Source organism: Acromyrmex echinatior, chromosome 4, assembly GCF_024713525.1.
Source record: "Acromyrmex echinatior isolate Ae372 chromosome 4, ASM2471352v2, whole genome shotgun sequence".
NCBI lineage: Eukaryota > Metazoa > Arthropoda > Insecta > Hymenoptera > Formicidae > Acromyrmex > Acromyrmex echinatior.
The window spans coordinates 15,554,730-15,582,118 of record NC_141855.1 but is presented as its reverse complement, the minus strand read 5'-3'; the positions used below and the strand labels follow the sequence as shown (position 1 = coordinate 15,582,118).

The window sequence follows — 27,389 nt, the reverse complement described above, 5'->3', positions numbered from 1 at the left end:
AACACATCGTGGATCGCTCCACGCCCTGTGAATTATACGGAAATTGCCGAAAATTGCCTCCAATTTTCGTCCGTCTAACGCGTGCGCGAATTACTCCACCATGAAATTCGTTCAAGTTTCGGGAGAAAAAGATAGATAAGGGTAAACGAGTAAATTACGAGTAAGCAATATTTATAACTGCAAATAAGTGTACCGTTGTTCTTAAAGAGACAATTATTCATAATTAATAACAATCTATTGCCTTTGCTGAAAAAGTTTAACCTTCCCCCCCTTCTCTCTCTCTCTGTGTGTGTGTGTATTCATTCATAATACATGCCAAGGTTCAGGACACCATCTGAAACTGTGCTCTAATGCAATCATATTAATAATAGTTAAGAATTTTCGAGTTATGCATTTTTCGTTAGAACATCGTGAGAACAAGGGAAAGCGAGTAAAAACTTTCCAAGCGCGCATATAAAATATTCAGAAGTCGATGAAACCGGAGAGTGTCATCAATGAACTTAGGTAAGAAAGCATGCCGTTGGGCCGGACCCACGTCAAAATACAAAATTGACGGGCGATTTCCTATGAAATTGATGACCATCGTGGTCGGCGCCACGGACCCGAAGATTAGCCACAGGCGTCTATGAGTTATGAATGGATCACTGTTTTCTGGATTGTTTCGAGCAGGTACATCGAAAGTGGTCTGTGGCAAAGAAAGAGAACGAAAGAGTGTGCCTTCTTACCTCGTTCAAATTTTATCAAAAATCTTTTATTCTCAGCGTTTAAAATTTAAGAAATCAAAGGTTTAAACACATTAGTATCAAGGAGATAAACGTCATTAATTAATTGTTAAAATAAAAATATATATTCTAATTAAGTCACTTTAAAAGTTAAACGTGACACTCTAATTAATTCGCTTTAAAAATCAAAAATAATTAATTAATTCATTAAAATTTAAATTTACTTCCAGAATGTTAATTATCACTGATTTTAGATTTATTAATTTTTAATTGTTTTTGAATTCGAAAATTCACGTGACTGTGACAGTTAATTACAGTTGCGACGCGCATTTGGCCCTCTTTAAATTCTACGTTGAGGGAAACACGTCAGTGTTTCACCTTTTCGAGTGCTTTCCTTTGTCAGGAAAATTATAGTCACAGCGTCAAGGGTATACCTGATGTGTACCTACGCGTTTGCAGAGCCGACATGGCGAATTATTTGCTACTGCGGGCCGCATTTGCGCCACGTATAACCGTATACTTTAGGTACTTCGATACTCCGCAATTTCTTCTTTTTGTGCATTATCGAGTGTAACGCGCACTTTCCTTTTTTTTCGCATACATAGCGATAACTCAAGGTGTAAGCTAGTAAAAACTAGCTAGTTCGTGAACGAACAGGACAATGTAATTATGGCAAGAATACGTTTCTATTTCTAGAATTTCTATTTCTTTGTGTGGCGAGAACAGTTTACAGTGTTACATGAAAAAAATTATTTACAAGATACTTATCAATATCAGATTATTAAAATCTTTCTAAGATACTACACCTATGAGTATCACAATTTTAATTATTAAATTGCTTGTCAATTTAGCGTGTGATACTATTACTCTAGTTTTATTAAGATTGCTTTCCAAAATAGAAAATTAAATTTGGCGCGCAGTTTGTAGGAATGGATATTATGTAGTGTATACAATAAATTCACCAAATTATTTAAGCACGAAAGATTTATCTTGATCGTTTATCCGTTTGTTGTATTGATATTACGGTCTTAAAAGATATTATGTTCAATATTGTTAAAAAAAGTTGTCGATTGCTTTTTTGTAGATTATTATATAATACAAAATGTTCAGAAAATAATAGCTAAATAAGAAATCAAAATATATTTATTAGACAAATATTCTATAAATGTGAGAAAAGTGTTACTGTGCGTAATTTAGATACAATTGGCGTGTCGTTTGTAAAATTATAAGTGCTTCTGTCATTAAAACGTGCGTTATGTTAGTTTTTATCGGATCAATGTTTAAGTTGATGTAATTAGCAGAAATCCGATATCGAGAAATCTCTTTAAGTTATTTTACAGGGTGGTCCCCGATTACGTCAATCGCCCGCAAGTCTGTATCTGGTATAATTACAACTTGTCGCAACTGGTCGTACGGTGTAACCGTGGCGTGCGGCAAAAAGTGTGAACTATCTCTTCGAGGCTCGTAAAATATCTCTCAGTCGAGGAACCAGGGAGATTAATGGGAAAAATAGGAACGAGCGAGAAATCGTGAAGGCGTCGCCCACGGCGGCGATAGAAAAGTGGCACGGAGGGCAGTAATTTCGAGATCGTTGAGAATCGCCTAACGGTTATTACTAGTTACTTCGCGTAACGATCTCTTTCGTAGGACAACAGGGACAACGAGTATCCCAGGATTTCAGAGCCAGGATGCGGTCGATCTTCGCGCCGTGGCGTAAATCAGCAAAAAATCGGCCAACAAGCGAGCGAGAATAGGAATTTGTAATGGGAGAGACGGAACGGCGCTTAGAAATGTTTCGTGACAGAGAACGGTTTATATAATCTCAGAATCTTCGAGAATTTTTTTTACCGAGTGACTCTCAATATACAATAATGTTTAACTGTTTTTATTATTCGTCCGCGCGTGACGACTGTAACCATTAATTAAACCATTTAAGTATGGTAAGCTTTTCCAAGTTACGAGTCCTTGAAAATTACCATCATCAGTTTAAAGAGATTCTAAAGTCGTCTGTATTACTGACTAAACCATATAATTGTGTAACAATTTTTTCTTTTTATTTTTTTCCTTTCTTATTGATTTAAAAATCCTTTTTCAGAATTAAAATATTATATGCATTAATACATGAAATGAAGAACGACATGCTGAGAACGACAAAAAATTTCGAAATTGAGACCTTCTTTACCATTTCTTAGTCCAATATGGCACTTCTAACTCCAAAGCTGTCACGTCGTGACAACATTTGCTTCATATAAAAGCTGTGTAATCTGTACTTACGAAATAGTAGTCCACAGACTAGTAGTTTGCATGAAGAAATAGTGTGGAGATTTTAAAATTGGACTTAGACGTCTAATTAAAACGTAATTGTTATACGAAAAATTTATGTGTATATGTGCGTGAGTGAAATGTTGATGTATAATAGTAATGTGTTAATGACACGTAAATCGTCTCTGTATAAGTACTATTTTTAATATGACTAATCATCTTTAAAATTCTCTTAAAATGTTCAGCTTTTTTCTTCCTTCAATTTTCTACGCGTTCATATAGGTATATAGCAATATAGCCTTTCATTCAGCAAAAAATCATCCGATTTCATTTATCTTTGACAAGACTGTCCAATTTTAAACCACGTTTAGATAAATCGGACAAGGTGATCGCTCGAATTCAATTCGCAAATGAAACTGCTCTATACGCACACACACGCACGCATGCACGCACGCACGCACGCTTTATAAAAGAAACTCAAACTTAAAAGTGTCGATAATAATTTTTTTTGTACTCTTGAACTAAAATAGCTAAAAAAAATGTAACATAATAGAGCAATTTTATTTGCGAATTCCTTTTTGAGTGACAAATAATCTATATTTGGAGGAATAACCTTGTTTCGTTCATAGTCTAAAAAAAAGTTTAAATAGGTCGGACAGTAATTAGCAGTGTAATTGTTCACTATTAAGACAAAAGACTATTTCAACTCAATGATTATCTGAATTGTTTCTTTTTTTCTTACACTCTAAATTTTTAACAATACCAAGTAGAATTACAAATTTTTACAATTACATTATATACAAATACAATACAAAAAAGACATTCTTTGCAATCTTAAAAATCAGTATTTGTTTTAGATACACGATTGCGTCATGATTATTAATAGCAAAATCAAGAAAACTGGTTTTTATTATTAAGTCATGTTTTGAGCGGGGTGTTAATTATTTGTGCGGGATAGATCATTAATCGAGGCCGACGTTATGAAACACCCTCGCGAGGGCGGTAACCTAGCGTCACGAAAAAAAGCGAAAGGCCGTGTCACGGTTTTCGCGGTGTCGCCCCGACTTAGTCGACGTCAAACGAGAACGGAAGAGAGCCTTGTCGATCTTACGCTTCAACGGCAGCGGTAAGCCACAGAGAGCTGCTTCCCCTCATTATCTCTCCTTTTCTATTCTACGACAAATAGTGTCATAGTTGCGTTGCTATCGATGTTTGCTGTGTCCGCCATCTTTTCTTAGCTAATCTAATACCGATATCGCTAAAAAATCCTTGACAATCAAAAAGATATAACATTTCGTTTTCTGATTAGTAACAGATATGTAGGGGAGAGTTGGGTATGAAAGAGACATGTTTTGAAACAACGATTTCGCTATTTATTTCAGCTATTTGAATATCGCGAAAAATTAAAAAATATTTTCATTTGATAACAGTACTAAAACTACCTTATGCATAAACATTTGACAGTCATCGTCAAAATGCGTTGCCGTAATGAGAAATGCAAAATTATTGTTACAAAAAGAACGTTTCTTGAATTAAATTTCCAAGTTTTTTTCATTTATTTACGATTAGCTTTTAGGAAGAGTATTATTTTTTTATGGAATACTATATACATTAACACGTAACTAAGAATTACAAATTCTTTGTTTATTTTGATTTATCAGATATTCTGTGATTAGATTTTTTACATATAATGTTATGAAAGAGCCGGTATTGAAAGCTATGAAAAAGCCAATTCTATTATTGTTTTGCCTGGCTCCTTTTTGGATCCTATTGCATAACCAGAGATGTTCTTTTCAATACAATTGACTTTCTACTTTTTTAGTACAATTCAGGCAATTTTAATACGTCAGTACTTTTTTGAAATATATCGTACTGATGATCAGTCTATTTTCGTTCATTCGGCGTCAATATATGATCCTGTCCGCACACTTCTGTACAAGATTGTCTTGAGATGCAGTCTCCTTCCTTGAGGCAGCATCCCTGTGCATATTTATAGGTAAATAGATTTTCATGTATTTCTGTTTTATAAAACAGCATTTCGGTTCGTAGATTATGTTGCTGCTAGATTAAGTTATATTGAAGCGTATTACCGACTCAACTTTCACTCTTTTCAATCATTTATTATGTTTAATAGTATATAATAATTATGATTACTTTGTAAGTAATGAAGACTGGTGCAAATTGTACTTTGACTTCATATGGCAATAAGGAAAATTTTCATTTCTTTTGCAATAAATGTTTTTAATTAGAAATATTATATTTTTTATTTTTAACACATTTATTAAAAAAAAATAATATTTGTTAAAGGATAACATTTTGATTTTATTTGTATTAAAACTTATATAATTTAGTATTTGGCTCTTTCACAACAAGTAATGACTATTTCAAAACCACGTTGTTTTGAAAGAGCTGAATTTCTTTATGAAAAATAGTGATTACAAAAAATCTCTATTAATGACTAAATATTATTTTTCTGTTAAATGGATCTTATAGATAAATGAGTACACTTAAGTAAGAAAGCGATTATATTTGTTTAACCAGATCAAATTTTTTTTTCATATTTCAAAAAAAACAGCTCTTTCACTCTCACTCTTCCCTATGATAAAATAAAGTAAAGTTTGAATTCTCGAACAGCTCTAATTCTCGTTTTCATCTGTAAAAATATAGAGTAGCATAGAATAATCTCTTTGAATCTTGAAGAATAATTTAAGAAGACCACTTGCAAGTACTAAAACAAATACTATTACTATTCTTATTTAATCATCACGAGAAAAGAAAAGAAAAATAGTTAAATATATCTGCAATTTACGCATCGCTATGGATTTTCTATTCCTGCGTCACCGTTATACTTTTTTTATGCTGTTTTCGGAACGCGCAGTCTTTATCCTTCTATTTTTTTTTCGACCACACAATTTTCTGTGAAAAAGGTGCATTTACGGGTTTTTATCACATCAATTTTGGGAGGCTGCTCTTTTCCTCTGCAGCGACCAATTTCGCCGCTGTAATTTTAAATGTAAATACAGAACTGGGGGGAGTGCCGCATGCACGGCCTACGGTTATCGAGATCGATTGCGAATCGGGAACAATTCAAATATATCGCGTGATAATATTTCGTTCGACCCTATCGAAAACTGCAAATATTTTCATCTGACGGACAAAATCGTCGTCCATTCTCGCGCGCCGGGATATTTTTATTCCGCGTGTTCATTGAGCTTTCTAATCGACATCGTGAAATCGAACGCGATTTTTATATCGTTCATCGCTACTGTCGCTTTTGTTTGCTCCAGCACGGCTGTTGCGGCACAGTGATATAATTACAGGCTCGTTAAGCTCTAATGACCCCAATCCACGGAGAAACGTCTAGTCTGGACCCGATTCGTTGTGAAGTGATTAGATAAATTGTCCGATAAATATGACATTTATTGGTGCGACGTAAAGTAACGTGACAGCGCAAAGGTGTACAAATGCGTGTCGATAATAACGATAGTCGATAGAAAAACCGATTGGCAACGAGACAACGTTAAAGCGCATTTGTTTTTCGCGCGTCATTTCATTTTTTGTCTCAATGATTTCGATTTCCCACATACACGACACACACACACACACACATCCACACACATATTAAATATATATATTTCATATATATTTATAATAGGAGTTAAAAACAAGAAACTAATTTATGTAAAATATGATATCGTGAGTCATTTATCGGCGTATCCTTTATTCTTTGTGCTTTCCCATTTTTATGTTGTATTTTTTCTTGGAAATTATAATTTGCAGCAATCAGGTATTTCAATTTCCAGATTCAAGCTCGTCGTTTAATTATTCGCGGCAGCCGAAATCCCGGAAGGTGCGACTGCTGCCGGGCGAAAATGTGTTTATTCGAGTTAACGTTGCGCCACACGTAGAACGAGATGAACGCGGAGTAACACTAATTAATATTTACCTTCTGACAACATTGCACTACCATGACCCACTATACATCCTGTGCTCTCCTCTCGAAACTATTCGATACTGTCGGGAAACAAGAAATAAAGAAATTTTTACCTCTACCCTAAGACAAAGATCATATCTCTATGATAAAAAAAAAACAATTCATTTGCCTTATATACCAAAAAGGATTAAAAAGGCATTACGAATGGTTGATATCAGTCAGTTGCTATCAAGATTTTGCTTTAACTTGAGAATTTTGCAAGTTTATTTGAAATATAAATTTATACAAGAACATCTTCCTCTGCATTGTTCAAATTTTCGAGAGATTTTAGACGCTTAGAAAAGTCGTGAAACCGTCATCGATTTCAGAGACATTAAATGTAAGTCATCTCGTTCATCCATTAGTGGATTAATCGACCATATCTACGTATCTTTCATCTCTTTTCTTCTTTCTTCTTCCGTCTCTCTCTTTCTCGTTCGTGATGCATCGGCCGCGCGCGCACATAAAAGCCTGTTCTGGGCATTTTCGTCGTCGGGGAGGGACGCGGCCCTTCCACCAGGATATACGATATGCTATATGTCCCCTCTGTGCCCCTTCCCCGCATAATACTCCCCATCCTGGTGGGGACGACGACCGCCTCTAGAAACGCCCTTCGACTTGCTTCACCCGACCGACGCTCGTATGCTCCACGACGACGACAACGATGACGACGACGACGACGACGACGTCGGCGTCGGCAACGTCGGCAACGGTGGACCCGCGATATACTTGCAATATACGCATCTATGCAGATACGTACGTTCCCCTGAGGACATGTGCGTCTCCGCTGCGCTGAATGCTGATGTGTACGTCACTCACACATATCCACATCTGCATGTGCATGTGCGTGTACACGTACCTATGTATGTACGTACGTACGCCGCGTATGTAGGGCAAACTGCATGGCGGAGCCGTTCACAGTCTTCGACAGTCTGTTCCCGGCGTCGCGTCGGGAAAAGGAAGAAACAAAGGGAGGCTAAAAACGGTCATCCCTCGGTATCGTTCGAACGTGACACGACGCACGCACGCTGTACTTACGACAGAAGCTCCCGGAAGTACGTACACGATTATTCGCGAATTCAATCGATATAGTGTTACATACGGATTACAAGTATCGTTCTTTTTTACAGTACTGAGAAGATAAAAAGTCATTATTTTATCGCGCTTAGTGAGATTTACATCCGAAATGAGTCCTGGGAGAGAATATCGCCGTTTAGTTACTTGTAATCGAACCAGAACGGATCGATGAGTCCTCTTGTTGGAGATAGGACGGTATTGTCGACGAGCAAATGTTAGAATAACGTGAAAAATATTACATACATACATATACGTGGAGATTTCTTTTGTGCAAAGAGCAATTCGAGTTAGTTATAATGTTGCATATAATGAATTCTCTGCAGCGAAGATAAACGTGAGCGTATGGAAAATTTGGTCTTCTTTGGGTTGGTAATTATAGGTATATATGAAGATACATGCAAGATTGTCGTGTAGAAAAATCGACAATCGAAAGAATGAAAGATTTAATTTATAGTTTAATATCTATGCGATATTAATTTTCAGCAAAAATGTCTTTCTTACTCAAAATCAAATAATATTTTATTGACGATTTTACATATCGTATACGCAAAACCCCAATCATTTTTCATTGATAAGCTTCTCTATTTTTTCGATCCATTCGTGCTTACGTGCGGCCGCGAGTAAGTACAATGTCATGTTGATGTATCTTACAGCACGAGAATGGAATAATGTATAATAATTAATTCTGATTTACATTATGTTGCATTTTATCGCATCGACACGCATCATGTTCCTCAGGACACTTGTCATGAGCTGTCAAATGCTCGACGACACGTAAATGTGCGTATCGGAGGTTGGCTTTACGTGTTTGATAGAAAATTGCGCTAGATACATTTAACGCGTTCGTGTACACACGGGGAATGCAACGCAACGCAATGCAACTCTGACACACCGACCACTATTTCCACCACCACCATCATCGCCGCCGCCATCGCCGCCGCCGCCGCCGCCGCCGCCGCCGCCGGTATTTTTTAATAGAATGGCAATAGAGAGCTCAACAGCCGGTCGGTATCCAATTTTTTTTTCAATTTGCCGCGAGACTCAGGGCGTTCGGATTCGACACACCCCGATATAACGCGCGCTCACGCGCACGTGGGACACTCCGCTGCATTCGCGTTGCGAACAGCAATGGAAATATCCAAAACAGAAAACAAAACGAGAAAAAAAAAACACGTTCCTCCCTTCCTGCCACTGCCCTCGGAGAAAATGCCGGCGAAATTTACTTTGCCTCCGGTAAGGTCGTGGAAATGATATCCCGCGGCTGGCGCCGAAAATTTCACGGGGTGCCGCGCGGAAAATTCGCCTGCCCGAAAATCGCGCGGCGTTCATTTCGCTGCTCCGCAAAACGGGCGAAAATGCGAATTTCAACAAAGAGATACGACGAACAATCTGATTCACCGCGCGCAATTATCCAGTTGAATATCACCGACGTGCACGGAATAACTATCTCTTTTTTTTTTTTCTAATTTTGTTTCTAGCGGTTTCGAATACGGTAAATATTCTGGATCGTGTTTCGTGCATTTGCCAATATTTCGATATTTACGCGTCAAGACATAAAGACTAACTAATATTGAAATACGGATGAAATTTGCGTGCATCGCGCAGTTTAAAAAATGGATGTGCACGCTTCTGACTTGAGCTTATTAAGTTTAGAACCGCGTGTTCGAAAAACGTTCGTTGCACGTAGTCACGTTTTGAAGAAAATTAAAAAAAATTGCTATCCGTGCGAATGATAACCGTACGTGTTCTCATTTCTTCTTCGTCGCGAGTTTTGTAAACGAAAGAACGCTCGTTTTTCATTGGAAGAGCGGTAAGAAAAGAACTGTGCTTTTTATTTAAACCGCTTGGCAGCTACCCCTCCCGCGTCGGTCGTACCTTTTAATTTTACTTTCTTTGCTCCGTTTCCACTGCGCGTGCGACGACGTCGTCTAACCGCGGAAAAAAGTGAGCAAACGGTATAACATCGTGAAACTACCTACTGAGAATAAGAATATCGCATTCCCTTCCTAACTGCTTTTTAGTTTTTTTCTTTGCTTCGTTAACTCCCCTTTATCTTCCGAAATTTTTCTTCTCGAGTCGTGCGAGAAATACTTTCTACCTCGATTCGACCAGGAAGAATTGAAGAAAGCGTCAAAAGCACGGATATGCATCGATAATAAGGCGACATAAATTATATAATCTAGTTTATAATTAACCCGTTGACAATGTGAAATTTTCATTCTTTGTCCGCAACCTGATTTCTTCAAACTTTAGTGTAGATTTTTATGTACTATATACTCCGCACTGTATAAACATCTGAAAAATTCTTACATACTTATGATAGTTTTAACGACGAGTTTTTATTAGGACAGAAATTGGATTGTATTTTACGTATTTTTTTTATTTTACGTATTTTTTATTTTACTTTTACAGATTTAAATTGATCTGCCAGAATTCACAATTAAAAAAATCAACTATACCTTTAAAGTCTAACATAGTCGATGGAAGGTTAAATATAAAAACAAAGTCGATATCTGCAAACAGTCTTTTTTTATATACCTTCCATGTTCTGAAAACTCGCGTATTTTTATATCGCACTATTTTCTTTAATGTTTTAGACGTTCCTTTTTTTTTGTATATTTGAAAGAATTGAAGTATTTTGTCCTTGAACAAAATAGCGCTTATCGTCGCCATTTTTTTACCTTGTAACAAGGAGTATCATGAGAAATCCATCACTTTCAGATCGCGAGGGCGCGTCTTACCCTATGAAACGGCTCGCGGACATTGTACGAAGGTTGTTTGCCAATGTTAAGAGGTATGGTTGAGCGGGGTGAGGAAATGTCGCGTCAGACGTCGCCAGGAGGGTTTCGATTGGGTCGTTCACTGGCAAAAGACAGATCGTCCGGGATCGCCTTACCGCCTGTTCGATTCTATTAAACCGACCTACTCTATCTCTACGCGCCCTTCGGCGCCCTACCATATATACACACAGGCAGAGAGAGAGAGAGAGAGAGAGAGGAGCAGACAGAGCTTACCGTGGAAATCCATCGGTGACCCCAACGAAACTCATTCCTATCTCGTTTCAACTTCACCCAAACTCTCGTCTCTTTTCGTTAAGATCAATTTATGGCTTCCTCTCAACCACGTCTCCGCTGGCGAAATCGGAAAATGCCGCGAGGCTCGATTTTTGTGCTCTTCCGTTTCGTTCTAATTTAATTGCTAATTTCATTTCACGCTAGGTTAAACAATTACGTATAGAGGAAATGATGAATAATGGCTTGATCCTCTCTATTATTTTTTATTATTTACTTTCATTTTTTTGGAGGATAAAAAAATAAAGATGCGATCGAAGAAATATATGTGAGATAATACTCGCATTTAACGAGACTGCAGATAGATGATGACGATTTACGATAAAGATGCGATTAGGTGGTCAGAGTGATATTAAATCTGCGCGACGAGCCTCACGTCTGTCCTCAGGCGTGCAATTATGCATTCGGGATTCCGTAGAACGCTCGATTATTCAATATGTCGACGTAACGCGAAAAATTCATCGATTCGATTAGATTGCTGGAAGTAGAATGGCTGGTTTCGCTGTCAGGACGGACAGTTAGTAAGTTCTAACGCGCGTGAAATAATCGACCTTGCGAAATAAATGCCGCTAGTTGGAATATGCCAACCTCATGGTTGATGCATGCCCGTTGAGTGACAGCTGTCACACTTGCGACATACTCGAACTTCGCGTTCTCCGCCGTTCGCCAAGATATCGCGGACGGTTTTGCGAAAAATCGCTAGCCTAAAGAACAATGACGCCGACAGCTGCGGAACTAGGCGAATCCGAAAACAGCCGCGCGCGCTCGGTCGTGAAATTTTCACTCGGAAACACGACAGGTGACGTATCCATGTAACGACCTACAAACTGAATATTAAAGCGTGGATTTTTACGTGCGGGAAATGAGTTTCACCGCGAATACGCGAAGCAAAGATATCTGAGGAGACCGGAAGGTATCACATAGATACCTTCTTCAAGAGATTTATTTTCTTCACAGAGAGATATTAAGAATAAAAAAGGTTGCTTATTATCAATGTCCTATGATGTTGTAAGCTAGGCATACATCTTCATCAAATCTGAACTATTCGATTTGAACATTATTTATCAAGAGAAAAATCGATACGTGTTTTCTAAATTACAAGATTGTTAACTCTAAACAATCCGAGATTTTGAATGGAGCTTTTCGTCCCAAATACCGAATTCATTTACTCTTTCGCTTCATCGAAGAAATGACTCCAATTTAGCGGTAATAAAATCCGCGTCATGGATTTCTCGTTGCTCGTTAAATTGCCCACTGTCACCTATAATATAGGAACATCGTGTCGGCATTAAGACAAGGAAAATAGAAGATAGTCGATTAGTCGTTCGATAAACAAGTGTGGCGTACGCGATTGTTGATTAACGAACGAAGGAGGGTTGTTAGTTAGAGCGGTGTAAAAAAAAAAGATAAAGCTCTGAAAGAATTACCGTCGTCATAATTTAGAATTAACAGAATTAACTGTGATTTTACTCATGTATTGTAACTCTCATAGAAGAGACAATTTTGCTAAAGTATCTAGAAATTTAGATTACAGATCTGAAAACTTTTTACAGCATTGTTCAAAATTCCTCTGCGTAATTATTTTGATAATTCAACAAAATTATTTTTAGACCTATGTCTAACTAAATTTAAAAATTTTTAATATTTGAACAAAATTGTTCTTTCCATATTCCTGTTGTGCATCTTACGATATTTGAATTTTTCTTTGATATGTATTTCTTATTACACATCTACATGCATATGATGTCCATTTTTGTCTCTTCCTGCATCATTTGAACATTTTTAGTTTAATTATTTCATATTCAGATAATTCTCATTGATCTCTTTGCGTTGTACATAGAGTTCATTGAACTCGTTATTCCCATAGAGGACCGCATAAAAGCACTGCATAAAGTGAATAAAGCAAAGGAATAGTCGACAGTTGGCGAACGCCTCTTCACTCATCAACTTGCTTGCTTACTTACGTGTAAATGTTGCAACTGTTATAACAGTTGTCTACTTCCTTCTTTGAGTTTTCACCTGTCGAATGAACGCATTACATCCACGCATCGTAAGTAAAGTTTAGTTTTCACTAAACGAAGACTTTACTTCGAAAGCAGGAAGCGAGCCTACGGTCTAATTAAGGTGCAAGTAAGACTTGCAAGTTCTTCTGCGTACCTTATGTCTTGTCTATATAAATCACACGCAGGAAAATAGCTCGTGTAACGTAGATGCACATAGACTATCATCGTCTATCCATTTCGTCGTAAACTGCGGCCTTTCCTTCTTTCCGCGAGCGTGCAATTTCGCATTTCGGTGACGCCGCGCATCCTTTCGCGTTCCTAGAGGAAAGCGCAGCGTTCGCAGTTTCGCATAGTCGCGGAGGAGAGGCACGAAAGGATACGGTGAACGAAGGAGAACATCGAGCGAGCGAACGAGCCGAAAGTAATAATTACGACGTTAGAAACCCGGGCGTATTCTCGATCCTGGCGTGCCCGTTATGTCATTATCCCATTTATTATAACGATCAGGAGCCACCGCGGCGGCTCAACCGGATTCCACGCCCGTTTCTCGCTCGACGGACGCAAATTGCCCGGCACCACAGCGCAGTCTTCGTACTTCGGATGATGCACGATGATGTCTTGATACGGAATGCACGATCGTTAATCGCCGTTTAATCCGAGAGCCGCTTCTCTCAGGCCAAACACGGATGGATACGCGGTGCGTGCGCGCGTCACGTTGCGTTCTGGTCACCTCGGTTTCTCCGGAATCATAAAATTTTAAGAGATAGCTAGGTCACGTTGGAATCAGCCCGCTGCGGCCGGTCATGAAGCTGCAAATGAGCGCACGCTCGTTAATTCGGAGTGTCTTAAGTAAATGTTGGAGCCGAGCAAACGGGCGGTATGCGACATCAAAAGTATAGGGTACTGAGAGAGAAGATAGTGAGGGAGGGGGGCGTGTATATTTTCAATATACATTCTTCAATCATGCTAAGATTTAACTTGTTAGCTATTACAGATATTTATCTGTTGTTAATTGCCCGTTTATTTATTAAGGAATTTACACACTAACATACTTCCTAGCTATAAAAATCGATCCGAGATATATACACAAAATGAGAATAAAAAAAAAGAAAACGAAGAGAGAGAGAGAGAGAGAGAAAAGAGTAACCACACAACAAAGAAACACACCAGAAACACACCATTTTCTTTCGACTGTACCGAAATATCAGCTTCGTCGGACGATAATACGCCAGGTGGGGATCTCTTTTCTTCTTGTATCGACTAGAATTCGTAGTAGAAATTCGCGCTCGATTGTTGCCGGAGGGCGAACCCCCAGGGAAATTTACGGAGTGCGTGCGAAACTCAGCCGCGGGCAAATGATTTAGTAATGCCTGCGTGCGAAGCAAGCCGGTTTTTTGCACAGGTCTGAAAATGGGCGTGACGTGTAACGCAGGTTCAATACTACTCTCGATAAGATGAGAATTGAAAATTATGTAAAAGAATGCGGCACCAAAGAAAATCGATGCTGCGATTAAACGAGGAAAAAAAAAATCAAGATTTAAATTGAGAAAACAATATGTAGAAAAGAGCGAACAAGTGTTTCACCGAATTGATATTATTTATTATATCATCGCTTATCGTGTGATGCTTTCTAACGAAAGCTTATCAATATGTAAATAAGTAAAATGCATGATAAAGTTAAAGGCAAACATGATGTACAACTGTTGGTAGTGTAATAAAAGCACGAGTTGCGAGTCATATTAATGAACTTGAAAAATACGGGACACAAAGTGCGTGCGTCAGTAAAACATAAAGGATACACTTGGTTGATAATTAGGTAAATACGAGTGGTGCTGAGAACAAAGCGATACGGATTCCTGATGTGCGTGCGGCGCAAGGATATCAGCGTTTTCGAAACATGCGGAGAATATTAAACGTCAATTTATACGCCGTAAATAATAACCAAATGCGTACCTATAAAACCGGAATGATCTCTTCAGACAGCGATAACTTACGCAAATTGCAAAAGTCGCGACCACCATAATTGTCAATGGTGTGCGAGCATGGATATAAATACGGTCTCATTCGTGACTGTATATAGGCTTCTTACACACCGAATGCAATCATTTTGAACAACTTTTGACTTTTACATATTCTAATTGATGAGAATTTTGCATTAAATCTAACATAAGGTAACGTTTAAGTCCCGTTCCTAGAATTTCAGTCAGGAGGAGAGGGAGGAACAAAATTTATCTTACAAAATTTAATAAAGTACTTAAAGACAATCTTCGAGAATCTTTAGTTAACTGTCGTACATGAAAAGAACGACTAAGATTTTGTTCAAGTATCTAAAAATTTAGCTATATATAGATATAAATTTGAAAATAATTTTGTCTGGGACTACAATAGTTATATAAACAAACTTGTTGCTGAAATGTTAAAATTTTTTGCAACATGCTCATCATACTTGAGATTCCTACGTAATCATTTTGATTACGTCCAACAAAATTATTCTCAGATCTATAATAAGATTTTTAATTACTGACGCACAACTATATGGCACGCTTTGGCCAATAAGTATTTAACTTTTCATCTTAAAAATGAAAAATGTTCATAATTTCTTCTTATCAAAATTTAGAAAAGAAAGTGTCTCCTTTTTCTTCTTTTTCTTGCGTATATCTATATCCGTAACATACTTATACATACAAAATCTGTTCTTTTTGCTTAAACTTCTTGCACAGTACATTTTTTTCTCTTTTTTCTCCAACAGAAGAAGAGAAAAAAGGAGGATGAACGGTTAAGTTGAAAAAATAAGAACAGGTCTGTTAAAGAATCATCTTGGGAAGATGACGATCTGCAGAATCAATGAGGTAAGCATCTTTCGCGAACTTAAGCGTGTTCCGCATTGATATAATACTTCCGCGTGCGGATGAGTCGCGCGATGCAAATCGCGCGCAATCTCGTTGGGATTTTCGTGACTAATCCTCATGCAGGGCGGCGCGCGGCCAGGCTTTAATGTCCGCGACACGACACGTATCGAATCGAATCGGTGTTGCTCGCCCAGCGGACAGCAAAATGGCTCCCGAGCCACCGCCGAGAGTCGAAGCTCGCACGCATGCATGCACGACGACGCCTCAGGACACGCGAAGCCATCATAATGAACAAGTGTGCGTACATGCGTGCACGCGACGCACGCGACTGACGCGACGCACGCAACTAGCCCCGCACGACCGAGACCGGCTATCTAATGTACGATATAACCCGATACGATTCGTGCGTCTTCTCGCGTTGTTCTATACAAGAACGTGCGCGGCTTGCGGATAACCGCGTGTCCTATTTGCACGCGGCCGCGCGGTGCGAAAGTACACATGTTAAGCCGTTATTATAAGAGCCGCGATTGCCAATCGCCACCGTGGCTATCTTTGTTTTCTCACCGACGAATAATCGAAACTTATGTCGTAATGCAGATTTTATGAAATATCAACTTGAGAAATGCGATCTCGATCCTTATGTGGAAACAGAATGCGCGGGAGGACAATCATGCATGGGAGAGGCAGAGTGGCGGTGTAGCGCGGCGCGAGGCAGGCAGATGGGAAATGCTATCTCTCGGATAAGCCGCGTCCCATATCGGTCTATCGCTGAATGTCAACTAACGAACACTACTACAGGCACGTATCCATTACTAAACAAATCACGAGCGCCGTTCGACCGTGCTTCTGTAAGCTCCGCCGCTGGGCGCTGGATAATTAAAGCTGCGAGGCACATTTGATCGAGTTTCGGTCGCTCTCCGTTCGACAGACCGATTGTTCCCCATTTTAATTTTTTTCGGAAAATTGAAAAAGGAATTCACCCCCGTTTTCTCGATATTTTTTTTTTGCGCGCGCGCGCACGCGGATATGGATGCGCTGTGCCTGTGCCTGTGCCTGTGCACGCGGCCGGGCGAAAATTGAAAATTGATTTCGAACGGAATTCCGAGCGATATGTCGAGCACGTATCGAACGATACCGAAATTTCGCGCCTATGAAATAGTTTCTCGGCTGTACCTACTTCGCCGGACGATTCATCAGAATGTCATTCGTTTGGATGTGGGTCACGATGGACGAGTATTTAGATGCGGAAGAAAAATGAAATAAAAGATTATTGCGAATCGGTATATGTACGCCGTACTAACATTTGGATAGAACAAGATTCATTTTATAGCTGGGAGTTTAGCATTCGTTGCATTAGATACCGGAAGAATTATGTAAATACATGAAACATGTCAATAAAAGTCAATGTCCGCTTTTCGATAAAAAAAACATCAAATTTTAAGACGTAATATTTTAACGTGTATTTATTTTATACGAACGCTTCACAAATATCATCCCGGCAGAATTGTGTGCAAACAATGATGGCTTTGAAGAAATATGATTGGAGAATAATGTAATTTAAGTAATGAACGCGTCAAAGTACGCGGAGTAAGAGCGATTGAAAGCATCGTGCCAAGAAGCTGTAACGGAAGCGAGAAAAAACGACTAAAAGATAATCTCTGAAGGAATTGGTCGCTCGTGATTCCAGTATTTCCAGTATTTCGGGTGTCCCGCGGTGAGACGATTCGCTCGCCAAATCGAACTACTTCATTAGCTGAAAGCCATAATAATGATAACGCTTTTCAGCCGAAAAAGAAAGAGACGATCGGCGACAATTAATAAAGAGCGGTGGTATCGGTGAACCTCTGCTATATTATTGCCAAAGTAAAAAATCTCGCATCGTACTCATTTTACACAAACAAAACCTATTTTTAAATAAATAGCGATTAAAATAACATGGAATAAATAAATATTGATATTTTCAATTAAATTAGGTGAAATTTTATGTCTCATAATGTTTATGAATCTCATACATTTTGCCTTTCAGTCGATTCAAAAGCTAATTATTATACTTCTTATGAAATTTCTTAAACGCGTATCATTGCATTTATTTATGGAACGTAGAATGTATCATGGAACTATTAGGTGTTGGAATTAATTCGTAGCGTTTTTAATGAAAGAATGTTATTTATTTCACATGAGCATTAAAAAATACATTAATGAAAGTACTTCCCATCACTTGTAAAACGCTACGAATTAATTCCAACACCTAATACATATATTTCAATATATTTCTGCTTCTATTTAAAAAACAGTTACGCTTCCACGATTTTCATCCTGTCAAATATTCCCACGCCTAATGCTTACTAGCACCTGAAGAAGCGCACGCGGTGTCGCTTTAAAACGGGAGTAACGAGGTCCTTTCAACCGCTGTCGTCGCCAGGATGCCACCAACCGTTCTAGTAACGCACCGTCAGTTTCCTGTTTGCGGTTCTCGACAGCCTTTCACCGATATTTACTTGCGGGCCTAGGCTCTCCCTTAGGATTGCTCTCGAAGACATCTCGGAAGGAATCGGCCGTAGTGTCTCGTTTTTGTTTGCGCGTTAGGATTTCCCGACAAAAGGCCCGGTGCATTGTCATCCCTTCCTCCCTTCGCGTAACACTAGGATTAGAGTAAAAAGGATATTTGTGCTAATTTTTCGCTTCTTCTCACTTTTCCTTCAAAGGCCTTCAACCGCCTTTCCTAAATAAGTAGACGATTAAATCTCCACAAAAATTCAAGTCAAACTCGAAGTCAAGTTTCGTAATGATTCTTCAAATTTATTGTTAGTCTAATGCTTCCACTTTTTATTATCTCGACTCGTGCACGTAGAAAAAGTAACAGCGAATTCTGCATTTGGGAAATATAATAAATACGACATACATTTTAACGTTCTGTAAATAAAACTTTCTAGAGCGATTTTAATATTGTTGACGCATTGCTATATAAGATGATTATTTAGATATAAAGATACATTATTTTTTGATAAAATACATTGGATTTGGAAATCAGTAATAATTTTTGTCTTACATTCAACTTGCGCCTACATTTTTTTTCAATGTCATTTCTATCATATTACACACATGATTATACGCATTATAAAGAGAGTGAAATTGTGATTATGTAATTTGTTCAAACAGCTCTGAGAAAGAAATCTTTTTAACCAGTGCACTATTTCGAATAGATAATATTTAAAACACAAATTTTTAGTACAAATTCTTTCTACTGCAACAGACCCTAGAAATTAATTAGACCAAAGTGATTTTTCTAATCATTCTCTTTTATAAATCTTCAAAAAATGAACGTATACATAAGATAAAACCCGGGATCCATCGACATACGTGTTATTCATACGAAGCTACGTGTTACGTCTCGTAACACTTAAATTTATTTTTCCAAATTTCATATACGAGAAAAAAAAACAAATCACGCACTTTCCATTATGCCGAAGAAACTATCCTCACTTTTCTTAACAAGTTTGTATTTTCATACGCATCGCTTTTGAGATAGCGTGAAAAAATATATAATCCTTCAAAAGACTCTTCCAAACCAAATCATTCGTAAATCTGGAAAGGGTTGGACCAGGTGAAAAGGGCTGTCATCTATTAGCCGCGGCCAAAAAGGGGAGATATTTTCGAGAGGTATTTTCTGGGCTCGTGCACAAACTGGATCCTGTCTCTCTACCGAGATACAGAGAAAAAAGAGAAAGAGAGAGAGAGAGAGAGAGAGAGAGAGAGAGAGAAAGAGAGAGCCCTTAAGGACGAAAGACGTACGCCCGCTGCTCCATCATACGTTGTAGGTGAACCATGCATAATGTCGTGGCCACATTACTTTTCGACGACAATCTGTTCCGTTGCCTTGCCTCTCCTTTTCACTCTTTCTATCTAGCTCCTCTTCTCTCTCTTCCTTCATTCACACATCCTCGTATTCATTTCACTCTCTTGTAAGTGCTCATTCGCTTTTCTCTCTTCGCGCAAAGACGTGTTTATGCGAGTGTTTACGCATGAAAGAGAAAGAGAGACGTCGAAAGAAAAAGATTAGAAGGAAGGAGGAGGGGAGGGGGGGAGAGAGAGAGAGAGAGAGAAGAGGAGGCAGAGGAGTGGTTTTAACAAAGGTCGATCTGCCACGCACTGCACGACAGCCAGCCATTGACATCGGGTGGGCTCTGGGTAAGGAGGACTAGATTTCACGAGCCAGCGATGCAAGATCCTTCAAAGGACGCCGACAGGCTGCCGCAAAAAGGATTCGCAAAAAAAGGACGAGGTATATAGGGAAAGAGACAGAACCACCATAGCCGCAGAAAGGGGACAGGCTTCGTCTTTAGTTAATGCTGGCTTCCGCGCACCTCGCGTCGAAAAGAAAGAAAAGACGAGAACGAAGGGGAGGGGTGGTGGGTTAGGGGGGGGGAGAACTAAGGGGGACAGGCGGCCGAGGCTAATAGAGAGGAAGAAGACGAATAAGAGGAGCGCGAAGCGGACGAGAAGCGCGGGGGAAAGAGTGAAACTACTTGACGGCGAAATCCATCGCGATAACTTAATCCCAGGATTACACTGCGGTTAGGTATCCGCGCAGAAATCCGATCGCGCGCGCTTGACGGAATCCGTCAGGGCCGTTGTGAAGGAACGCGACTGCTCCGTTTCCGGTTTTTCGATCGATTTCGCGAATTTCGGCCTCTTCACTCGTGTAGGCGATTAACGCGAGGATTATTATACGAACATAAAAGCCGGTATACCTTAAAATTGGATTAATTAAGCGAAGCATCAGCTCTCCTTATCGATACAAAGATGTCACATCTTGATAGATACTTCTTTCCAGACTTGACGTAGAATTAAACAGATCGAATAATATTTGTATATCATCGATCGTCATCGTTGTGAAAAATTTCTCGCGAAAAGTACCACATGCATACACAATTGTGGCCGTTTCGCAATTTTGAATCGGCCTGTCGTACGTTTCAGGCAGGTTCAAGTTAGCGATTAATTGCAAACTAAAGGAATAAGCTTAGAGTAGCTAGTAAGTAAGTAATTGTTTGGTTGGCGTTACGTACAGTACTTACAAAGCCGTGCTTGTCGCTGATGTTGTTGGTGAGCTTGAGTTTGTGGAAGCTCACGACCTTCTGCATCCACTGTTCGCCGCTGCTGGGCGAGTCCGGATGTATGTACATCCTCTTCGGCATTTCCGGGTCCGCCTTACCCGCTACCATCCACCTACTGCTCGTAACACGCGTAAGAATGTATTAGAAAGTTACCGGAAACAATTCGCCTATATAACATGCCTCAACAACGATGAAGATATCGAGAAATGCTCTTTATCGTTATTTAGGACAAATCGCTCGGATCGAAATGCAGACCATAAAAAAATGTCCGATAAAATAGATTATAATTTCAACATCAATTTCTGTCTCGTACAGTTGATTTAGTTCTTACATCTCAAACGAAACAAAGTTTATGGGGAATATTTTTAATTTACGACCACCATGCCGAAACGAATTATTTAAACTAGATTATAATTCATTGGTTGGTTTTTTTATTTGATCTAGCTAGATTCGATTATAATTATATAATATAAGAACCACCGTGCTTTTGATAATCGAGCAGATTCCAACAATTTTCTCGCAGGGCAGTGGTAACTCGCTTAAGCATCTCTCAACTCAGACAAAACCGATGATCTATTAGAAGGAGCCGAAAGAAGGTTCGAATTGTTTAGTGTTCCTCTTTAGCTCGAGTAGCTCCGACTCGCCACGAGCATCAGACACGATTGTTGTCTTTTAAGAGAGGCGTGTCCACCGTTCGTATTCTTTCCCGTTGTCGCAGGTGGGTCAAACTCGAGCGCAAAGGATCGAAGGAAGAACTCGTCCGACGAGTTCCAAAGTGGCTGCGGTCGCCGACGTGATGTAATCGTTCATTGTGATCTGCGTTTCGATCGTCCGAACATCGGTAACCGAGATGCCTCGTAAGAGTTTTCTCAAGATGGAGAGCGCTAATCGAGTCCCTCTGTCGGAACAAGTCGATGTCTGTTGCGAAAAAGTTTCCGGTGCCGTGCCATCGTCGAAAAGTGCGCGAAAGTACGTGAAAGAAATACACGGTTGTTCACTTTTGCAGCTAAGCAAATATTTGCGCTGGGCCAAATTCGAGAGAAACTTTAAACGAAAACGAGCAAATATGCGAGAGATTTATTTTTAAATCACAAGTCACGATAAAATATGACAATTATTAACGCGCGGCTGTTTAACAAAATTTTTAGAGAACTATAATATTTATTTGGAATGTATAAGCACGGAAATTTTTGAGAAATTACAGAGAAACGAAATTCACGAAGCATCTCAGTTAACTAATGTGAAGGCTTGCGATTCCCATACAAGTCGAAATAATTTCCCATGGGACCGACCCTTATGTGGCACTTCTGCGAGAGAATCAAACATTCATTATTTTTGTTTTTTTTTTTGTATAAATATTGCTTCGTTCACAAGAATATAAAAAAATAAATATTTACTAATTAAATATTTAAAAATAAATTTTCAATGTGTATTATCCATAACTGATTTTTTACACAAAAAATGCAGAAATTCAACGTGGATTTGTTACGCACGGCGGATTGGATCATATTTAAGATCGCGAAAAGGTTGCACAGGATTACAAATAATTAAATTATCTTCGACGAGTATGAGAAATTGTTCGCAGCGCACGCTCCACACTTATATTTCAGGAGAGTTTCCTGGTACAGATAGTATTATTCGCGATTGGAACCAATCCAGGATCATTATTTCAAAGTATAATTTCGAAAATTATCTACAATACTTTTTATGCCAAAGAAATGTTTAATTAAATGTACCTTCCAAAAAGTTTTCCAACTATTAATGTAATGTAAGAGTTTTAATTCGTAATTAATGATCCAGAATCGCTAGGATCGCGCAGGATCAAAGTGTCACCTGTTGTGAAATTTATATCGGCATTCGTCCGATGCCACGATGTCCATTAGAAGTATGTAGCTAGCCTGCTTGTCTAATCCGAACACCCTCACTTTATACGCGGGAAACATGCGTCTGCGAACAATTTTGCAATCGCAAAAAGACACACCGTACATTAGTTTTGCCGTTCACTGCTAAGTTTAACACGGAGAGCCGTGCTTAAAATCAACGTCTTCGGATACGGCGATGTTAGTCGGATAACTAATTTTAACGATCTCGAGACAAGTGAAAAAACATTAATGTTCTACAAATCTATCTGTGTTTAAGAAGATTTTCGAATATTAAAAGTAAAAAAGACAAAAAGAAAATACAGATATCAAGGCCGGTGTTGTACATGTTAAGAAATGGTTTAGGAAATGCTCGAGATCGTTAACACGAGTTATCCGCGACATTTACATTTTTATGAGTCCACCTTTATTTTTCCTACAAAACCTCTACCTGTTGTGGAACTTGTATCTGTAGTCATCGGCGGCGACAATGTCCAGTAGAAGGATGTACTTGGCCTTGGCATCCAGACCGGAAACTCGAAACTTCATCTGAGGAAACATTTGCCTAGACCCCCGATCAACACGTACACTTCGATTAGATCGCTTGCTCGATTAAACGAGCTAACTTATTTTTACTTAAATTAGATATCATGCAATTTGCAGCTATCGCGCTTTACCTTATTGTCATACGTTAAACTTATATCGCATTTATGTGTTTATTCTGGTAATAATTTATGTAATAAGACAAATATAACATTCCCGTGAATGCGTAATAAGAAAGTGCATTTAGATCCAAATTTGATTGACTGTTCCAATATGTTACCACTATTACGTACAATGTTATACACCTTTTCTTACATCATAATATAATTAACGGAAACATAATATGTATTTGTGCACGTGATACGAAAATAAATAATTTATCATTATTTCTGCAAAGCACAAAAATAATGTGCGACATATTTCCGACATATAAAAACATTAAATTTTTATTTAAAACACATTTATTCTAGAATTCGCGAAAAACGAATTCTCGTCTCTCGCGAGAAGCGGTTCCGGCTCGGAGGTCTTCGCTCCTGAAACAAGCTCGAAAGGGATGAAACGCGTGCACTCGCACAAGGAACGTCACGCGGCCGCGAGTCACGTCGGCGACATCTAGTAAATCCTGAAAGGTCGGAATAGAAACGTGCATGAGTCAATCCCAGCCTCTGTCAGACAGCGGACGCGCCGCGCCGCGCCGTTGGCTTTCGAGGCACACGTTCCCTGGTAAAGTAAAAACCGGACCGGGGACCTCGTCCGGGTTCCCCGGGCTAGACCGACGACGGATCGTCAAGGTGTGTCGTCGGCCGAGGTGCGCATGGAGGAATTATATTCGCCCGACGAAGAGGAGACGCATGACCGGCGTCGCTCGAAAGAAAATCTGAAAAATCGTCGTTCGGATTCACGTTTTTCAACGGAATCCGGACACGTAGCTCGCCGGTTCTACAATGAAAATTACGTGCGACATGTTTTTCTTGAGAAGAGCCGCCGCGCATCGAGATTCCATACGAGGGATTACATCGGAGTTGTGCCTATATATATATATATATATATCTATCGTCCTGCACGCGCCAATCATGTATAAAAAAAATTAATGCAGTATATAATGCTGTATACTTTTTTGTATCGTAAATTCTTCTTGGAAAAATCTAAAAAATAATATATAATACATGCACTTTGATTAATTAATATATCATTATATGTACACTTCAAATCCAAGTGTGTAATGAGTGCTTTCATATATGTGTGTTTTCATACATGTGAGTTTTCCAAAAATATAACACTATATACTACACGTTTAAATGTATAAGATACATCATACCTCGTATCGTTATCATGATTCCAAAATTTTCTTAGTAAAAAAATTGATTCAACAATAATGATTGTAGACGTAAGATTAAAATGTTACACATTCATATCATTATATTATATTTACATAGCACATAATGTATTATCAATAAAATACTTGTGTCTATCACAAAAGTGTTCAACATACTATTACTTTCTTTGTAGTATGATTCCAAGTTCCATCGCATCGAAATTATAGAATTTTATGAAGATATTTAAGAACCGCTATTATACCTTCAAACTTGTTGGCACACTTCAATGTTGAACTTTTTACAACAAAAAATTTTATTACCATGATTAGGTGCTAAGAGCTCATCAAGTTTAAAACATATATTAACAGATCTGGAGACATTACGATGTATACATTTAACGACAACAGTTTTATAACAGTTTTAAAACAAAGGAGTCTCGGTACGTTTAAGCTCTATAAGTTCAGCAATAAATAGTCATTAATAACAGCAAACAAAAATTTCTGACTCTCCTGATTCTTTGCTTCAATTTAAGGATAACGCTGTGCTGTGTGTGGTCGAATGTACTCGTATAATAAATCATTTTTTCAATAAGTAAACGATAAAAAGTAATTGACTGTAAAAATCTTTAAACAATAAAATAAGAACATCAAATAATGGAGAAAAATTATTTGATAAGTTTTTCAAATTTATCATAAATACACAGAGACAAAAATGAAATTAATCAACTATATTAAAAAAAAACAAAGATCGCGAATAACATTTATCGAATATCGATTGAAGACGATTACTAAGAAGGGCCGGTCGTTCATTTAGCGAGTATCGTTTCAAAGGTATCAGTGGGATTTTTGGTAGCATCTGCCTACTGTATGTCCGTTGAGACATTCTCCGTCGAATTTCGGCGCGAGCGAGGACAGGACAAGATCTCGGCGCATTCGCTCGCGATAAACGAGCGCCGTTCTCATTCACGTCAAGGAGGACATTAAGCCGGATTATCCGCGCTATGTGAGCCAAAATATCCCGCGGGAGGAGACACGAGAATCCTGCGATGAACGTAAGTGCATCGCTAAGCAAATGCTATGGGACGCTAATATCTATCTATTCGACGACTATGTGATCGCTCGATTGTATAACGCTAAGATATTTTATTTTCGCCTCGCGAAATACGTTATTTCGTTATATCACGTCCGGCTCGTCTTTACAACGGCACTAAATCAATAGCAGGGTACAAAATTATAATAGGATTCATACTTGCGTCTTATATAATTCAAAGACGAACAACTTACAATCAGACGATATTTAACTTGGAGCGATTTAAAAAAAAAAAAAAAAAATGCAGACAGATTTCCTAAACGTTTTGCGTGAGCGTCATTATCTTTGATTAATTCACATCAGATTATCAAATTAATCAATGATACGATGCGTTATTGATCTGTGTTTTGAATTGATTAAAAAAATCAGTCAGAGACGTGTGTAAACAACCATCTTCTAACAGATATACATATATTCATATCTGAATTTAATTGCTGCGAAAATACATAAAAGTGATAAAAAATATATGATACGGAAACTGGACGCAGATATCAAAATATTGGGATGCGAACGGCGCTACATTATTTGAGGATTACTAATGAGTCTTTAAAAAATCGGGCGTATCTATATGTTATTACTTTGAAATCACACGCAGGGTGGCTAAGATTCATCCGGTTATCTCATATATCATAGAAACGACGCGGTGTCGATTTCTCGCGACCTTCTTTTCCGTTGTTACATAACTCTTAGCTGATATATCTGCTAATGAGTGACAATACGGGTAAACAAATTACGAACCGGTCGTTGTCATCGCAAGAAATTGCTGAAAGCTGTAAATCGTCTGATAAATGCGCCTTTGAGAGATCTCGTTTTCACCGCAGTTCCTTCTTTTCTCAGTGCCCACATTTAACGACGACATATCGTCACACGAAACGGTCCGATAAGATATTTGCCACCGATCGAAAGCAGCTGTCCGTTTGTCCCGAGTGACATACGACTACCACATTTCCCTGATCCAAATTTGGGGACACACTGCCGATCAAGACCATCGTTCGTTACGTGTTGTAATAGGTCAAAGCAACCCAAAGTATAAGCGTGTGTTCCTTCATACGATCTTTTTATAGCTCTCTCTATCTCTGTAACTCTTTTTTTTAACGGCTTTATACATTTTATATTATTTTATGTATATTAAATACGAAAGTAAAATTTATCGACATAATAAATGCGCGTTTCATATATTTGTATCATTGTTTTAAATGTAATAATCTTAAACTCACTCGAACAATAAAAAATGAATGTCAAAATTAATTGAAGATTTTTTTTCATAGTATCGTTTATTTTGAATGCTCAACCGGAGAGTAGTTTTCTTTAGAATAAAAGGCATTGACATTCTTTAGGAAGCCGAGAAGGCTGTTTGACTTTAATGGCGAGCCTCCTCCCAGTAGATTACAGGAGAGGACTTTCCAAGTCTGAAGACCGAAGCCTTATGGCAAGTCATCAGAAATATTTATTGGGATCCTCATTATCAGTTTATATTGCTATCGGGAAGAACAAGAAATTAGGTGCCAGAT

At 38.5% G+C, this 27,389-nt stretch overlaps 1 protein-coding gene across 7 annotated transcripts in view; it reads right to left on the bottom strand.

The window, feature by feature from the left end:
- The window catches only part of bi (T-box transcription factor bifid), a 103,428-nt gene that overhangs the window by 44,277 nt on the left and 31,762 nt on the right, over window positions 1-27,389 (bottom strand). For 2 of the 7 annotated variants that reach the window (XM_087405791.1, XM_087405793.1), the window contains exons 3-4: window positions 23,382-23,495; window positions 21,024-21,186 (exon numbers count right to left, since the gene is read on the bottom strand). In XM_087405791.1, the coding sequence (XP_087261917.1) occupies window positions 21,024-21,186; window positions 23,382-23,495 (277 nt within the window). Of the gene's footprint in view, window positions 1-21,023; window positions 21,187-22,904; window positions 23,019-23,381; window positions 23,496-27,389 lie in introns of all 7 variants that reach the window. The other 5 variants (XM_087405797.1, XM_087405795.1, XM_087405792.1 and 2 more) reach the window with 5 other exon arrangements.